This window comes from Moschus berezovskii, chromosome 27 (assembly GCF_049115385.1).
Source record: "Moschus berezovskii isolate FMDL1 chromosome 27, NW_MosBer_1.0, whole genome shotgun sequence".
NCBI classification, from domain to species: Eukaryota; Metazoa; Chordata; class Mammalia; order Artiodactyla; family Moschidae; genus Moschus; species Moschus berezovskii.
In genome coordinates this window covers 6,481,333-6,497,782 of record NC_142486.1, presented here as the reverse complement: position 1 = coordinate 6,497,782, position 16,450 = coordinate 6,481,333, and the positions used below count along the sequence as shown (strand labels likewise).

The following is a 16,450-nucleotide window of genomic DNA, read 5'->3' as shown; positions in this document are numbered from 1 at the left end:
CATTTGGGAGCGATGCAACCTGAAGTCACTTCTCAGCTAAAATTGCAGGCTAAAATTGTGCTGGGCTGATGTGAGAATATCAGATGAGACAACAGACTTCAAAGTGTTTTGTAAACTCTGGCAGGGTTGTTATTTCATGACTGGAGGACGAGGAGACAGAATTTGGTGACAAAGTTATAAAGGCAGTTGTCGGGGAGGGTGGTGGATGGGAAGGGAGGGCACAGCAGGTGTTCCTGGGGAGACTCAGCAGTCGGTGGTGACGGTGGCCGAGAGCTCCTGGATCCGCCAGGCACTGCAGGCCTTGCACAAGATGTGCCCATCCAGCGGGTAGCAGCCCTGACACTCACCCTCAGAGGAGAGCAGCAGCCCACACTCCTGTTCAGAAAGAAACAATAGCTTTCCATCAGGCCCAGACCCCTGAGATCCTTCTCCATCATGCTTTACCACACCCAGCGCCCCAGACCCCAATAACCCTTCCCCTCCCCACCCCCTGTCACCCAGGCCCCGCTACCTCACACTTGTAACAGCCAATGTGAAAACTGCGATCCAGAGCCACGATTCGCACGGTCTCCTCCTGACCTGGCTCAGGCATGATGGCCCCACCACATACTGAGCATCTTGGGGCAAACTTCCTGGGGGCAGAAGGGAATCCAGGAGGCTGTCAAGCCCCAGGGTTGGAGGGGACTAACAATGGATCCCAAAGAAGGCGGGACCAGGCAGGGGATGGGAGAGGTCAAAGGTAGGTAGGGTTTGGGATCTTAGGAAAAGAAAGAGGCACAGCCAGGGTTGCCAAACAGGAAAGGCTCGTACTGCAATAGGAAGGAATCATGAGGAAGATGGGAAAGGCCAGCCCAGACACCCTGAGAGAAAAGCTGGGGACCCAGCTGACCTGTGGAAGTCCTCGATGCAGTGGATCTGGCTTGTGGCATCCACAGTGAAAGGAATGCCGTCGAGGCCGCGGTGGCACACCACACAGGTGAAGCAGCCTGGGTGGTAGGCCTTCCCCATAGCCCGCAGAATCCGATCCAGGATGGGCTGGGAGCACGTGGAGCACTTCTCCAGGGTGGCCTGGCGGGAAAGAGGGCAGGAAGGTCGGGGGCTGGGGAGACCCACAGGAGCCCTTACAGGCATCCCAGCCAGCCCATCCATCTTATTTCTGCAGCCCCCTGCATGGGATTCAGTGAAAGGTGACCTTGAACAGATCTGAGTACTGACCCCAGCCCTGCAGCTTCCTGGACCAGTTATTTAACCTCTCTGAGCTTCATTTTCCTTCAACAGTAGTAGCTGCTTCACTGGGATATTGTGGGAACTTAGCACCTTCCTGTAAATCTAAAATAAATGCCTGGGACTTCACTGGCGGTCCAGTGGTTAAGAATCTGCCTGCAAGGCAGGGGACATGAGTTCGATCCCTGGTCTGGGAAGATCCCATTCGCCTCACAACAACTAACCCCATGTGCCACAACTACTGAGCCTACACTCCAGAGCCCATGGTCTGCAACAAGAGAAGCCGCTGCCATGAGAAGCCCGCGCACCGCAGCTAGAGAAAGCCGGCTGGCAACAACGAAGTCCCAGCGCAGCCAAAAATAAATAAATGCTTCAGACGCATGAGGGAATTTCGTCCTTCCTCTCCAGCAGGCAGCATGTGGCTCCTTACTCCTTTCATCCCTTCATCTCGTTTATCAGTGTCAGTTCCCCTGCTTCAAGCCCTATTCCTCTAGTTTCCAACTCATTTATTCTAGTTGGATGGAAGCCCTCCTGGCCCCCAACCACTCACCACATAGCAGCTCTCACAATACGCCCTCCTCTCCACGGCGTAGAAATGCTGGCCCCGGAGCTGGGCTCGGCACGCAGAACACACAAAGCAGCCCACGTGGAAGACGCGATCCAGGGCCACAACCCCGGCCCCATCCCCGACCACGTCTTCTCCACAGCCACCGCAGCGGCCTGGGGACGGGGAGGGACAGGGTCAACCCTCTCACAGGCTGGGAAGCCGGATCCGCTGTCCATCTGACTCTGCAGTCCCACCTCCCCGAGGTCGGGGGTCAGCTCACCGAAGTACTCCTCGCTGGGCGGGTGGTTCATGTCGTGCACCAGCTTCTTGGTCAGCCTCTCAAGCTCCTCCTCGGGAGGCTGGCTCAGGGGGACCTGGGAGATGAGACTTAAGGGTTTGGCCCTACTTCTAGCTCCCAGTGCTGTCACTGAGAGTCCCGAGGGTGACCAGACCGTTCTACCCAGAAAGCTTATCACAAAACAAGTCCCAGCCCAGGGGCCAGGGGAGCCCCTCTGGCATCCAGGGTATAGATCTAGGCCCTTCCATCTTTTAGTCCTGACCTGTCCCACATTCACAGGGAATCCAGAGCCCAACATCCCAGACCTCCAACATTAACACCCCCTCCACCGCACCCCAACCAGTCAGCATCCAGTTGTTTTTGATGGACCCGAAATCCCAGGGCCCAGGGCTTACCTGGGACCCGTACCCGCCTCCTCTTGCGCCTGCAGGGCCAGAGACCCCCAGGGCCTCCTCCTTAACCCCCGGCCCTGGCTCACGGTGGCTCCTGTAACCAGCCCCCCAGACTTCACCTCGGCCTGGGAGAGGAAAGTGGGGGCCCGGGGAGGGCCCAGAGGCCTGAGAGGCCCCCCGCCTGGGAGGGCCGCAGCCTCTCACAGGTTGGGCCACCTTTACTTGCACAGGGAAGGCAGGGCCGGCAGGGGTGCTGGCCGTAGCATAGGAGGCCGGAGTGGGGCCCCCATAGGGGGACCCTGGGAGCGGCTGGGGAGGCAGCACCCCTCCATTCGGCCTCAGGGGGCCTGAGCCTGAGCGGTAGGCAGGGGGCTCAGGGGGCTCGTATGCCTGGGGAGAGACACAGAGCGGGAGTAAGCTGGGCCCATTTCCAGGATACCCATCTGTAGGAACCCCCCACCCCTTGGGGCACCCAGGTAAGAACTAGCTTTGACAAGGGCCTGGAGTAAGCATCCCTCACATGGGGTGTGTGGGCGGGTGGGGGGGGTTGGGATTGGGGGGGATTCAGAGTAGGGACCAGGCTGTGGGGGGAGGGGCGGGGTCAAGGATCCGAAGGGGCAGGGGCAGGACAGGGGAATCACCTGCCGGTCAGGTCGCCGCGGGGCGTGACCTCGACCCCCGTCCAACTCAGCCAGCATGCTGGTCAGGGAGTCTATCTCAGCATCCAGACTTCCCGGGCGCAAGCCCCCCCTATCTGGGGGGAGGCCCTGGGGAGGGAGCAAAAAGCAGGGAGAAATGCAAATCACACGGTCTCCCCTCCAGCCCCGAATCGCCCCAGCCCCCGTGCCCCTGCTCACCTGTGAGTGCTGGGGTGCTCCGTGGCACCCCACCCAGGCCAGCCCCCGCTCCTCCGGTCCCCCGGGGGTCTGGTAACACTGCTCGGATGGGAGGGGGCAAAAATTGACCCGGGGGTGGGGCTGGAGCGCTGGGGTGAGGGAAGAGAGAGCCAAGGCGGGGGTGAGGAAGGGCAGAGTGACGACGCCTGCGGAGGCCACCGTCTTGGGTCCGTCTTCGCGCCCCGCCCTGCACCTGGGGTCCGCGAATGGGGCCGGGGGCAGGGAGGGCTGCGAGGGGAAGGGGCGGCAGGGGCCTGCTCAGCCGGGCGCGGAGGTGCAAGGCAGCGCTCAGAGCGCTGGTGGCCCGGGGGCCTCTGGGCCTCACTGGGGCTGACTTACCTGCTCCGTGGGCCAGGGCCGGCCCCGAGGCCCCTCGGGGGAGCGCTCTCCCCTGAGGGGCTCGAGCGGGCTCCGGCTGCTTCGGGGGGAGCCAGGTGGGCCCGGACATGGTCTGGAAAGGGGGACTGCAGACAGCGGGTCGGGCCCCCACGAAGCCCCGGGGCTCTGACTTGGATCCCTTCTTCCGTCGCACACCTTGCTTGGGACTCCAGGAAAGAAACTTTTTCTGACTTTTTTTTTTCCCCTTCCTCCCTAATTTTGGGGATGGCCACGCCCCCGGTGACATCATCGCATTCCTGGGGGAGGGTCACGTGGCCCCCTAGGCCCTAAACTGCCGTCCCTCCCCGAGTCGGGCCCCCTCCTGCGAGCAGGGCGCGCTTTCCTCGGGAGCCCCGAGTCTACGGGCTGCCGGCAGCCTGCATCTCCAGCAGCGCCCCCTAACCCCCAGGCCGGCGTCCCGGGTCCCGCACGTGGCCCCCTCCCTGCTGGGAGTCTCTCCAACGCCCCTCTGTCCCCCATACAGATTTCTCCCTCTTTCCATCCCACGTACCCACCCCCACTTCCAGAAATGCTCAGCCGGCACTTAGTGTTTTGATCTTTTATTCACATTGAGCAATTAGAAAAATAAAACAGAACAAAAACGTCACAACCTCAGGGGTGGGGGGGTGTCCGTTGGGCGAGGTGGGGCGGGGGAGACTGAGGTAGCCTAGAGTCACAAGCGGAGACCCAGCCCCCTTCAAGGCACGGGTGAAGGGAGGGAGGCCCGCAGGGAGGGCCGTGGACGCCTTCCCTGGGAAGGTGGTGGGGACAGCTGCCCTGCGTTAGTAACTGCACCCGGGGGCCCGGAGACCAGGATGCCCTAATACATCCACCAGGGGCCGAGTCCCACGTGCGAGGCTGGTGCAAGGCAGCACTTCCCCTTCTCACCCTTTACTCAAGGTGGGCCACCCAACCTGGACGCTCTCTCTGCTTGGCATGGGCATCAGAGATCAGTGCAAGTGACAGGGGTGACACCATGAACGAGCAGTGTGGGGCCCAGATCGCGGCTCAGAATCTCCAGGAGTGCCAGGTAGCGCAGGTAGCGGGCAGAATCAGCAGGTGGCCGCGGCAGGTACAAGAAGGTGAGGGCGGTGGCGGGCCCCACCTCGCCATCCCCTTCCTCAGGCCCACCGGGCCCTCCTCTACCACGCCCCTGCTGGGCCCGAACCAGGGCGTTGGCGCTGCATGCCAGGGCCTCTGCCTCGGCGTCTCCCCGCCTGCCGTTCACAAAGTCCCCTTCCTCCTCCTCCGGCTCCTCGGAGGCAGCCCCTTCACCCCACACCACTTCCCGCACCTCAGCCCGGATCCTCAGTTGGCTCAGCAGTGCCCGCAGTCGCCCCTCAGCTGCCCCCGGGGCCTCCCGAGGCCCCAAGCACAAGAAGATCCGGAGGCGGGCACTGTGCCAGGCGGGCACCATGCCCAAGATGGTCGCCATCTGCAGCAGGAAGAGGCCACACACGTCCACGTAGCCAGGCCCACCCCGCGGCCGCAGCAGGTTGAGGGGCCACACGTCCACACAGTGTGGCTGGGAGGTGCCCCCAGACCCCCGGCTCAGCCGCTCGATGGGCAGGGCCCCACAGGCCCGGGCCAGGACCACGTTCTTGTTCATCTTCAGGGCGTCTGCCACAGTGGCCACATAGTCCTGGGGACTGAGAGCCCGGGGGCTCCCAGGAGCCCGGGGTGGAGGGAACAGGGTGCTCAGGGCCGGGGCCCCAGCCTCCTGGGTGCCATCTGCAGGCTCAGAGAAAGCCGGGTCAGTCAGAAAGTGATCCTGGGGTGCAGCATCATCGTAGAAACCCAGGACCAGCGTGTTGGGCTTCATGCCACCTGCAGGGCAGAGAGGTAGGTGGGAAGGAACCCAGGGGAATCAGACAGATGGGCTGAGTTCACAGCACGCTAATGGACGCCCACTCCCATGCTGACAGCGCTGTGTGTCAGCCATCAGGCATGACATGTGCACTGTGCTTGGCCTCTTAAGGCCACATTATGTACATTTGCATAATGACTTTCCGTGTTCCCAAACACTTTCACATGCATTTATTTGGTTTATCTCCGTGACTAATCTCCCCCACCAAAATAGGCAAAGTGCGCCCTAAAGCTTGCTTTAACTAAGGAGCACATCGGTCCATGGCAGTAGGATGCATTCATTCCAGGCTTCAAGCCGCACACCTTTTCGTGATGGGAGGTAAGTCTGACTCCACTGGCAGACAGGACCCCCCGATTAACCAAGCTCATGGCCTCGACTCCCAGGGAGATAATGCTAAGACCCTGCAATTGGAGGATGAAAGCTCAGGACGGGGGAGCTACAATCCATTTCTAGGACTGCAGAGTCCTAATGATGGCCTGTCCAAAGCACGGTCCCCAGTGAGCTTACCATCTGCACACTGACCGGGGGCCCTGTCCTGTTGAAAGGACTTCATATTTTTAACTCATCAGATCCCTGAAGCAATGCTATGAAGTAGAGATGATTACTCACCCTCTCTTACAGATAAGGAACCTGAGACCCAGAGCAGTGAAGTCACTAGCCCAAGGGCTCATGGCTGGTAGACACTGGGGCCAGTAAATGACCATGATGTCTTGGGCACCAGAACCCATTCTCTTAGCCACTAACTGGGTGGTGCGCCAACCACAAAGCCCCCAGTCCCTGCTGACACTCCTGGGCTTTAGCATCTGAACAACCAATGTGGGATGGGATCATTTCCCCTGTGGCAGGGTTGAGTTTACAGAAGACTCAGACCTCTTCTAAGACCCATTCTCAAGGGGCAAATGGTTTACTCAAAATCTACCAGTAAATCAAATTCTCCTTGCTGGGGAACTGACTGCTTAAAGGAAACCTTTCCCTTTTTATGTGAGTTATTTTCAGCGGGATGAATTACACGAAAGGAGTGGTCTCTAGGTCCGGGCTCCCCCACGAAAGATGGGACTGGAGGAGATGCTGCGAGGTCTATCTGATACTATCTGATAACGCTTGCTAACACCCCTAGAACTCCTTACCAGGTGGGAACTCCAATCAATCTTGCAAATTAAACTAGTCACACCCCATCCTGAGCATTTTCCAGGGTTCTCATTGAAACCAACCAAACGAGCAGGGCAACGTCCAACACCTGAACTTTAGCCAGACTGTAATGGGACAGGAAGCATGCACTCAGGGAGGGCACAAACGTAGTCCCGAGACTGAGAAAGAAGGAGGCAGCTCAGCTGGGGTTCGGAGGAAGGTGAGGTGCTGGGCCAGAGGACACGGTCACACAGCCGGGAACACTCCACTCCATCGGAGAGCATCAGCCACTCCCCGGCCACCCTCGCACCCTTTATCGTGTCTGGGGGCCTCGCTAGTTACATCACTTCCCCCTTCTCTGCTCGAGGCTCAGCTGAGATACTATCTCATCGCAAAACCTTGTCCACCACATCAGTGACCGCGGTCTTCCTCTTTCTGAACTCCAGTGGTTAGAAAGGATCTGCCCTGGATTTTGATGGGGGCAACGCCCAGCCTCAAATCCTTCTCCCATCGTCCCCAGGAAAACAACACGCTCTTCAGAGCCTGTGCCCCAATCATGGGTCAGAAAGAAACCAAAAAAGCCGTGACCTTCCATCTCTAGTCCTAAGGCGGCCTCGGAGACCTCCTCACACACTTTTGAGAATCAAGTCCTATCTGCACGAGACGGTGGGTTCCTTTCGGAGTCTGCAATCTGTGGTTTACTCTCGCGGGGAGGGGAGCAGAGACTGAGAGGGGCCACAGTGGGGGCCGAGGGTAGCTCACCAAGACCGGAGATCCGCAGCAAGTGCTGAGCCCCCTGGCGTACGGAGGGTGAGAGGGTGAGGTCCACAAAGGCCTTCACTTGGGCCCGGTCCACCAGGCTCAGCCACGCCCCGTACTGCGGCTGCACAGGGTCCGAGGGCAGAGAGTCTGCGGAGAAGGCAGGCAAGCACGTGTGGGCCAGACTCGTGTTTCTCCTCGAGTCCAGATCCCACGTGGGCAGGGATGCAGCCGGTAGGAAGGGCGATCTGGGAAGACTGCAGGAGGTCTTGGGGACACCGAGAACACAAAGAGCGTCTGGAAACCAGAGGGAGAGAGAGCGGGTGTGGCGAAACGGGGTGCGAGTGGAGGGCGACTGACCGAGGTCTCCCAGGGTGACGTGGCCCAGCACATAGAGACCCCCTTTCTTGAGCTGGTTGGCCAATCGCAGCAAAGGCAGGGCGCCCCGGGGGTTCCCCACCAGGAGCAGCAGCTGCGGCCGCCAGAACTTCACGTGGTCCTTCCGGACGTCCAGCCGGAGCAGGTACTTCCGCACCTGAGGTCAAGGTGAGGCGGGGGGAGGGGGGAGGAAAGGCTCTGGTGGGCGGCCCCCATCCATCACCTGGGACGGGAATCAAACCCGAGGTCTCCCTGGAGCAGGGGTGTTCCCAACCCGCCTCCTCCCCTCCCCAACCCGCCCCACGCTCCGCACCGCCAGTTCCCCGGACCTGGTGGAAAAGCAGGGCCTGGCTGACGTAGCCCCAGCTGCTGGGCCCTCCTCGAGCTGTGAGCAGGGCAGAAAGCAGGCCCATGAGGAGCAGGGAGCCACCGGCGGCCCCGGGGCTGATGAGGAACATCATGAGCAGGCAGGAGGCCACCCCCAGCAAGCAGGTGTGCCAGGAGAAGAGGTTGAAGGTGGGGCTGGGGGCCAACAGAGAAGGAAGAGCACTCGGGGCAGCCCCGACATTACATCGTCACCTCCGCTCCCACCCCAAATCTCCCCGCTTGGTCCCAGGCCTTCCCGCCCTTCCTCTGGGGACACAGGCAGCTCCTTCTCTCACCGGAAGTTGGGGGCCGAGGCCCACTCCAGGCTCAGACAGGACAGGTCCACGGCAGCGTAGGCCACCAAGTAGAAGACGGTGACCACAGCGGCCAGCGTGTTCAGCTTTCCAGCCAGGAGCACCAGCTGGATGAGGACCAAGAGGCTGGGCATCGGCCCCCGCCCCCATCAAACGCCAACCCATCCTGCCTCCTCTGGCATGGCTCCCCGCCCGCATGCCCAACCCTCCCCGGCCCCAGGAGTGTAACCGGAGGGGCTGAGGGTGAGGGCAGCTTGAGGAGGCAGGCTTACCTGCACGAGGCCCCAGGAATACAGCACAGCCCCCCAGGGGTTCCCCCCTCGGGATACCACCTTGGCCGGCGCCAGGATCACTCCTGTGCAAACAGAAAGGCGGCAGGCAGAAAGGTGAGCCTGGAGCCGAGCAGGGGACAGAGACAGGCGCGGGAAGGTGCGCTCAGAGTCCCGCACCAGGCAGGGGAAGCCCACCGAAGAGGTCGTCCTGGGCCAGGGCGTGGAGGATGCGGGAGGCGCCAATGAGGGAGCTCATGGAGGCGGAAAGAGACGTGGCGTAGATCCCGATCAGCACCAGCGGGGGCCACAGGCTGATGGCTCGGAAGAAGCCATAGTCCTCCTGCAGCAGCACCCTACAAGCAAGGAGAGGAGGAGGAGGTGGAAATCAAGGTGCGTCCACCCCCAGGGATCTGGTGAGAACAGTGCTCTCAACACCAGGCAGGTTCATTGCTGGGTGTTCTGGACTGACCCCAGCCCTGACCTCAAGGATCATACTGATAGATCCAGTGGGCCTGGGGGTCAGACTGGGCATTCTACTTGTTGTCATTGGGCTGCTATGGATTTAATCACAGGGTGGACGTTCCTAACGGTATAGGCACAAGAGGCCACATATTTATAGAGCCACAGCTTGACTGGCAAGCCCCACCCCCAGGCCAAGTACTGACAGCAGCGCCAGGCAGGAACCAAATGCTGGCTTCCGGTGGGCCCTTGCCATGTCGCCAGCCCTCCCCATTTCAGGCATCAGCTCTGACACTCCCCGTTTTCTACACACCACAACCATGTACTCACTCCCCGTTTTCCACGCACCCCAACCATGTGAGCATCTCCCGCCCCCCCCCAGCCAGCGCTTCACTTGGTGAACCAGGTGTGACAATTCCATTCCTACACCCCACTCCTCCCCGTGCCCAGGCACCTGTCACATGTGAAGCTGGAGAGGAAGAAAAGCAGGATGTAGATGAAAAAGGTATAGGCAACAGCAACGATCGTGCCCAGAGGAATGGCCCGGCTGGGGTCTTTCAGCTCCCCTGGAGGAAAGGGAGCAGAGGGGGTAGGTCCTCCACCAGCCCCTGCATCCCTGAGCCCCCGCAGCACCTTGCAGGGGCACCAGGTAGCAAGGTAGCCCCCTCCCCCAGGGACACTCACCTGACATGTTGGCCCCAGCCATGATGCCCGTGCAGCCGTTAAAAAGAACGGCAAAGACGCTGGCAAAGGTCATCATGGACCCCGTGGTGTAGTCCTTGGCGTAGCCAGCTGAGGAGCAGGGATCATTCCCAGGGACAAAAGGATGTCAGCATCCCTCCTAGGGATCCAGGCGTTTTGGCCCCGCCTCCCTCCCCTCCTATTCTAAAACACACCCCCTGCCTCCCCGCCACCCTGACCAGCTCGCCAAGACCCCAGCCCTGATACCCCCACCACCACCATCTCTGGCCCGGGCTCAGCGGACTTCATCTCCTCCTTCTCCCCACGTGCCTCTGTTCTTCCCTCCACACCTTCGGCTCTTTCCTAGCTGCCTTCCCTCGTCCTCCTATCTGAATTTTCCAACCCCTGGGATTTCCCTGCTGGTCCAATGACTGACTCCAAGCTCCCAAAAGAGGGGGCCCGGATTCAATCCTTGGTCAAGGAACTAGATCTCACATGCCACAAGTAAGACCCAGCACAGCAAAACAAACAGAAATGAATTTCCCAGGCCCATTCAGGCCACTTCTAGCTCCACCGGCTCTCGCCGACCCCCTCCCCACCCAGCCCATACCCAGGTCTTCCTCCTCTGGACTCCTCTGTGATTCTTATCTCCATGAATCATACCCCATCCTAATATGCAATTTGTTTCCTGAATGTACATCTTATCTCTCCAATTAAACAAGTTCCTCTAAGGCAGAGACTGTCTTGTGGTCATTCTTGCTGGACCAAACAGCGGCCAACACATGCCCAGCAGATTCTAATCAACCTGCGCTGCTCCAGGTCCAGACCTCTCACCACTGATGATCTCTGACATCTGTTCTCATCCACAGATTTCAAGCTACCCCCACCATGGGCTCACCCCTCGCCCTGAGAACCCCAGGACCCCTGCACCCAGCTCACCATCCAGATTAGCCTTCAGGGTGCTGCTGTTGAAGCCAGTAAAGTGGCCGACCTGGGGCGGCAGGGAGGAGCCATTGGGGCCAGGCCGAGGGGCCAACGGGATGTCCCTGGGCCCTACAGCCACAAAGCTGACCAGCACAGAGGCCAGGGAACCGGAGACCAGCAGGAATGTGAGGAAAGAGGCCCGGGCGTAGAGGCCGGCCCCCAGGGTACAGACCCCACCCACCAGGCCCAGCAGCAGGGAGCCATAGAGCAGGCTCCAGCCGTAGCCCTGGGGCAGGACCCGGAAGCCACTGGACCCCGAGGCATCTGCAGAGAGGAAGGAAGAGAGTTAGATGGCCACGCCTCCAAGGAGGGACCCCAGTCATGACTCAGAGCAGGCAGAGACCCCATCTTTGGCATAGATGGCCCAGTGGGAAAGATAGGCCATCTTTCCCACTCCCCCACCCAACTGGACTCCCCTGGTAGCTCAGATGGTAACAAATCCACCTGTAATGCAAGAGACCCAGGTTCCATCCCTGGATCAGGAATATCCCCTGGAGGAGGGCATGGCAACCCACTCTAGTATTCTTGCCTGGAGAATCCCATGGACAGAGGAGCCTGGTGGGCTACAGTCCACAGGGTCACAAAGAGTCAGACATGACTGAGAGACTAACACTTCACCCAACTGTACTCCAGCATCCTAGCCCTCCCTGGGGGGGTACCGGCAATCTTGCCTTGTCCATTTCCAGAGTGTCAGCCTGCCCTCCCCCCCGACTAGTTGGGGAGCTCCTCGTGGGACAGTACATTCTCTAGGATGTCTGCATGAGGCTGGGCACACAGCAGGCACTCAAGAAAGTGCGTCTCTCCTGGGAGAGGGCTTCTCCCCCTGCCGTGATCCCAGAAGCCCAGATCCTGCAAATCCTCAGGGCCACCCAGACCAGACTGGGGCGCACAGACCAGCCCCGAAGACGTCAAGTATGGCCTCCACCAGCCCCAGCAGGGAGACAGCGCAGCCACAGACGTTAGCCAGGTAGAACATCAGGCCGATGCTGCCGCCAACCTCAGGCCCCAGAGTCCGACTGATCATGACTGAAAGTGGAAGTAGGGGGTGAGTGTTAAGGGAAAAGAAACTGAACCAGAATGGGAGGCAGGGCTCAGGCACAAAGAACCGTGCAGCTGGCCCTCCAGGCCTTCTCTCCCTGAACACATGGGACTGTTCCCAGAGGTGGTGTGTCCCAGTGCAGCCACTCCCAAGCCACGTGGCTCTCTGTCCAAGTCACTAGTACTCTAGAATGTCCTTGCTCATAAGATGAAGACTATCTGACAGGACTGTTAGAACCAAAATGGCAGCCAGGGAGACACCTGGTGGACTCGACGACAGTGGCTCTGTGTAAGGCCGCGCTGGTGACCTCCATACCAACCTGTCCACTGGATGTTCATTAGAACTGGCCTGCCCCCAGGAGACGCAGGGGCCCTGTCCTCCCCCCATGAGACAGAAGAGCCCAGACCACCGTCCACCCACCCACGGTTGAGGATACAGTAGGCCCCGCCCCCTCGCACAGCTCCATTGGTGGCGATGGCACAGACGGAGAGCACGGTGAGGGCCAGGATGACGTAGGCAACCAGGAGCATGGCCAAAGCCTGAAGCAGACCAGCATGACCCACCACAAACCCTGGGACAGGAGTGGCAAAGCAGGTCAGACGGTGGCTCACCCCTCCCGCCCCTCCCGTCCCTCCCATCCCCACCTGGTCATCAGTTACCTCAGGGCAGAGCTAAGCCCAAGGCCACAGGGGGCCCCTCCCCCAAGCCCTTCATTCACCAGCTTCTCCCAGGGCCCTTCCCCAACCTCATTCCAGTCCCACCACTGAGTAAACCAGCACCAACTCACCAATCCTCAAGAAGACCACTATACTGAACATGGACAGGACCGTGGGCACCACCACACCCAGGAAGGTGGAGAGTTTCCGGGCCGGTGCCCCTCCAGGGCCTCCGGCCCCATTGGCAGGGAAGGAGACCCCCTCCTCCCCCAGGAGCCGGTAGGCCAGCAGAGGAGAGTTCTCACTGGCCATGGTCGAGAGCTGGCAGAGGAAGCCACCAACGGGTTACCAGGCCTGCAAAGAGTTTGCTGAATGGAAGCAGCTCTGTGGAGACCCCACAAAACACCTCTAATCAAACACCCAGAAACTTCCTCCAAAAGGAAACACACACTCACACTCACACTCACGTTCACTAGCAACTCCAAGAGTTAATGGGGGGGTGGGGTGGGCAGGCTGATCCTGGCCACTGCCCCACCAATGGCAGGCTCCAAGCCTCAGGACTGGGTACTGAAGGCCCCTCCCAGCTTCCCCCATATCCCTGAGAGGAGGGATGGCAGCGGCTCTGGAAAGGTGCAAAGATCCTCTACCTTCTTAACTAGCAGCACAAGAGGAAGCAAATCCCTCAAAGGGGAAGTGAGTTATGGACAGGAGGCCATCCTCACCCGTTCCTCCGGGGTCCTGAGCTGCCCCCCAAGATCCTCCATGCAGTCAACTCATCCCTGGGTAATAGGAAATTTCTCAATCTTCCAAAACCCCGCCCTCCATCAACCCTCTTCCCTCAACCCATCTCAGCCTCCTCTCTAACCTTACCAGATTCCTCCCACCCACACAAGGCATCCCCCAAACTCTACCGTCCCCGCCACGCCCCGACGACCAAAACAAAAACATCATCGGCCGGCCACACAAGGTGGTCTTCCTTCCTGCACCGGTTCCTCCCCACTTTCTCCCCGGGGCGGGTTGAAGCGGACCGAGATTCGCTTTTCCCCGGCCAGGAGCACCCTCACGGCCCGGGTGTGGCAGCGCGCTCACTCACCCACTGGAGGACGCAGCCGCTCGGGGGTGATCCCCCGAGAGCGGGAGGGGTCTGCTACTGGCTGAGGGGGCGCGGGTGCCGGAAAAGACAGCTGCGGCTACCGGGATGCCAGGCCCGGAGCCTGCCCCCACCACCAGCACACACGCGCCCCATTGGTCCCCGAGCCCGGCCCCGCCCCGTGGGCGCGCCCGGGGGAAGCGCCGCCCCACCGGGCCCACGCCGGCAGCGCGGTTCCCCGCCCCACGTGCGATCGGGGTGCTGCCAAGGGTCGCCCCTCACACGCACGTCTCCGGCGCGGTGTGGGCCACAGCTCCCATTGCACCGCTCACCCTGGTGCAAACGAGCGCCCGCCGCGTGGGCGGGCCCCCACTCGGAGCTGGGCGGTGACGCTGCTGAAAGGGGCGTGTCCCGACGGCGGAAGGCCTCTGGCAGATGGGCGGGGCCACGACACCTGGCCCAGGTGCGCCGCTAGGAAGGCGGGGCCCTCTCGGCCTAAGCCTTAAGGGGCCCGCCTCTCCCAGCCTCCGGGATCCCCGTCCAGGGCACCAGGTTCCAGCCCCAGCCCTCACCCCTGCGGCGCCCCCCCCAGCGCCGGGTCCAGCCCACCGGCTGCTCTCCTCGCTTCCACCACCTGAGGGCGCCATTGGCTGCCGATCCGAGCGAGCCCTGGAGGCGCTGGCCTTGGTTCAGTCTCATCCCCCGCCCGCTCTCGTGGTTCCCTGCGAGGTTGCCCCCTCCAGCAGGGATTACAGAACTTGTGAACCTTCAGGAGTCAGGATTCCCCTCCTAACTCTTTACGGCCTTCCCAGGTGGCTCAGCGATATAGAATCCGCCTGCAATGCAGGAGACGGAGACGCGGATTCAATCCCTGGGACGGGAAGATCCCCTGGTGAAAGAAATGGAAGATTCCCTGCAGATGAAAATGGCAAACCATTCCAGTATTCTTGCTGGGGAAATCCCATGGACAAGAAAAGCCTGGCAGGCTACAGTCCGTGGGCTTGCAAGAGTCAGACACCACTTAGTGACTAAACCACCACCGCCCACCTCAAGTCTTTACAGGTATGGTCAAGATTGGCACTACTTGGCAACATCCCATCCGTCAACTATAGATAGACCCTCCTGCATAACACTGCTCTTCGAGTTCAATAAACTTGAGTAGGCACTTAAGAACAATACTGAAATGCTCAATGAACTATCTGCATACTGTATTAAATATGCATATTTAATCGTGAGGTGGATCCTGCTATGATTTCCATTTTTCACAATAGGAAATTGAAGCTTTTAGAACTTCAGTAATAATTTCCTAACTTTCATAGAGGCCTTTGTGGTTACACTGTCATTTGAGCCTCAGGAAATGAACACTGCTTTTCCTGCCACTGGGCTTTGGCTGTAAACTAGCTGTAACGTTTCCCTAGGAGAGGAAGAGATTCAAACCAGTGCAAATGTGGCTGTGCCAGGGAGCGGTCTCATGAGCAGTAAACTGTGGCATTTTCATCAGTCATCGCTGCTACCCACGACACGGAGCTTGACTCCAGGGTCTCTCTCACATCCCTCCTATTACAATTTTTGGTGATTTCAATATCCGCATTGATGAGACTTCCAACACTCTGGGCTGGCACGTGCTTAAACTCCACTTCTGCATAGATCTCACTCTTCACCCCACACAATGGTTATGCCTAGACTTTATCATTACCAATAACTGAACCCCTTCCTCTTTTCGTCCATCACTTCCACTTATGCCTGTTGAGGAAAAATATTAATCTGACACTTACTAAAACAGTAGGGAAGACTTTATTCAGGGCTACTGCAATAGGTGTCAAGACACAGGAGGGGAGAAAGAATGTGCTCAACTCCAAACACAGCAGAGAAAGCTGGGGATTTGTAGCCAACAAGCAGAATGAGGGGGGTCAGTGAATGGAAAATCACTAAGAGGAAGCACCAAGCATAGGGGGATTCTAGCTAAAGAGGCTTAACAGGATCCTTGCTGAAGGAAGGCCAGGGTGATGAATTATGAAGGGTGGATGGATTCTCTCTGAACTGGGCTAGACATGCCCAGCAAGGATGAGGGCCAAGGTGGAGGCCAAGTCCAGAAGAGGTTTCAGAGGAACCTGACTGAAGTTTGATGAAGAAGAGGGTCCTTGTCATGCCCTAACCCCAGCAATCCTCCACCTCACTGGACCCCCAATTCCTTGATCCTGCCCTCTGCCCACTGCGCTCCACTCACTTCCCTTGTTACCCAGCTTAAAGTTCACAGTCGGTGAAAAGCACTGCCTTACCCCTCGCTCACTTTATAACACCTTCCGGCAAAATCACAGCCCTGGTAAATGCAACTATCCTCTTCAGTTTCCTTTGCTGGATCCTGCTCCTCTCGTTTCAACTCTGGAGCACCCCTAGGTGTTGGAGGAACAGTCAAGAGGCCCCATTGGATCAGAGGCTCCATTGAGCACTAGAAGCTCAGTCCACAGACTTCTTTTAACCACTTACACCCACTCCCTTGGTGATCTCATCCAAGCTCCTCTTTTGAAATATCTCCTCTATAGTAGTGCCGAAAGGGTTTATCTCCAGCCCAGATCTCTACTCTGAACTTTGGACTGTGTCTGTCCAAGAAGATGCTAACACCTGTGCCTGGACATCAAATGGGCAACTCAAACTTGGCATGTCCAAAATCCAACGCCTGACCACAGCTCACTCTTCTTGTGCTTGTCCCACTTCCCCAGTT

General features: G+C 59.3%; 2 protein-coding genes across 4 annotated transcripts; both read right to left on the bottom strand.

Annotated features, from left to right (window-relative positions):
• Positions 1–104: 104 nt before the first annotated feature.
• Positions 105–4,026, bottom strand: TRIP6 (thyroid hormone receptor interactor 6). The gene is made up of 9 exons (XM_055410146.2): positions 3,697–4,026; positions 3,319–3,446; positions 3,103–3,228; positions 2,465–2,851; positions 2,052–2,145; positions 1,775–1,944; positions 890–1,068; positions 512–632; positions 105–375 (listed from the first exon to the last, which is right to left on the bottom strand). The coding sequence occupies exons 1-9, from the start codon at positions 3,983–3,985 to the stop codon at positions 244–246; spliced, it is 1,626 nt and encodes a 541-aa protein (XP_055266121.1). The 5' UTR covers positions 3,986–4,026; the 3' UTR covers positions 105–243.
• Positions 4,027–4,279: 253 nt separating this feature from the next.
• Positions 4,280–13,880, bottom strand: SLC12A9 (solute carrier family 12 member 9). Of its 3 annotated transcripts, none has more exons than XM_055410151.2 (15): positions 13,732–13,863; positions 13,286–13,417; positions 12,770–12,992; positions 12,419–12,553; positions 11,838–11,969; positions 10,899–11,207; positions 9,963–10,070; positions 9,733–9,844; positions 9,015–9,172; positions 8,820–8,902; positions 8,530–8,654; positions 8,197–8,389; positions 7,850–8,024; positions 7,493–7,639; positions 4,280–5,562 (listed from the first exon to the last, which is right to left on the bottom strand). In XM_055410151.2, the coding sequence occupies exons 3-15, from the start codon at positions 12,948–12,950 to the stop codon at positions 4,679–4,681; spliced, it is 2,742 nt and encodes a 913-aa protein (XP_055266126.2). In that variant the 5' UTR covers positions 12,951–12,992; positions 13,286–13,417; positions 13,732–13,863; the 3' UTR covers positions 4,280–4,678. The 3 variants fall into 3 exon arrangements, with proteins under 3 accessions (XP_055266126.2, XP_055266125.2, XP_055266124.2); XM_055410150.2 differs by having other exon boundaries at positions 13,361–13,417; XM_055410149.2 differs by lacking the exon at positions 13,286–13,417 and having other exon boundaries at positions 13,732–13,880.
• Positions 13,881–16,450: the final 2,570 nt, after the last annotated feature.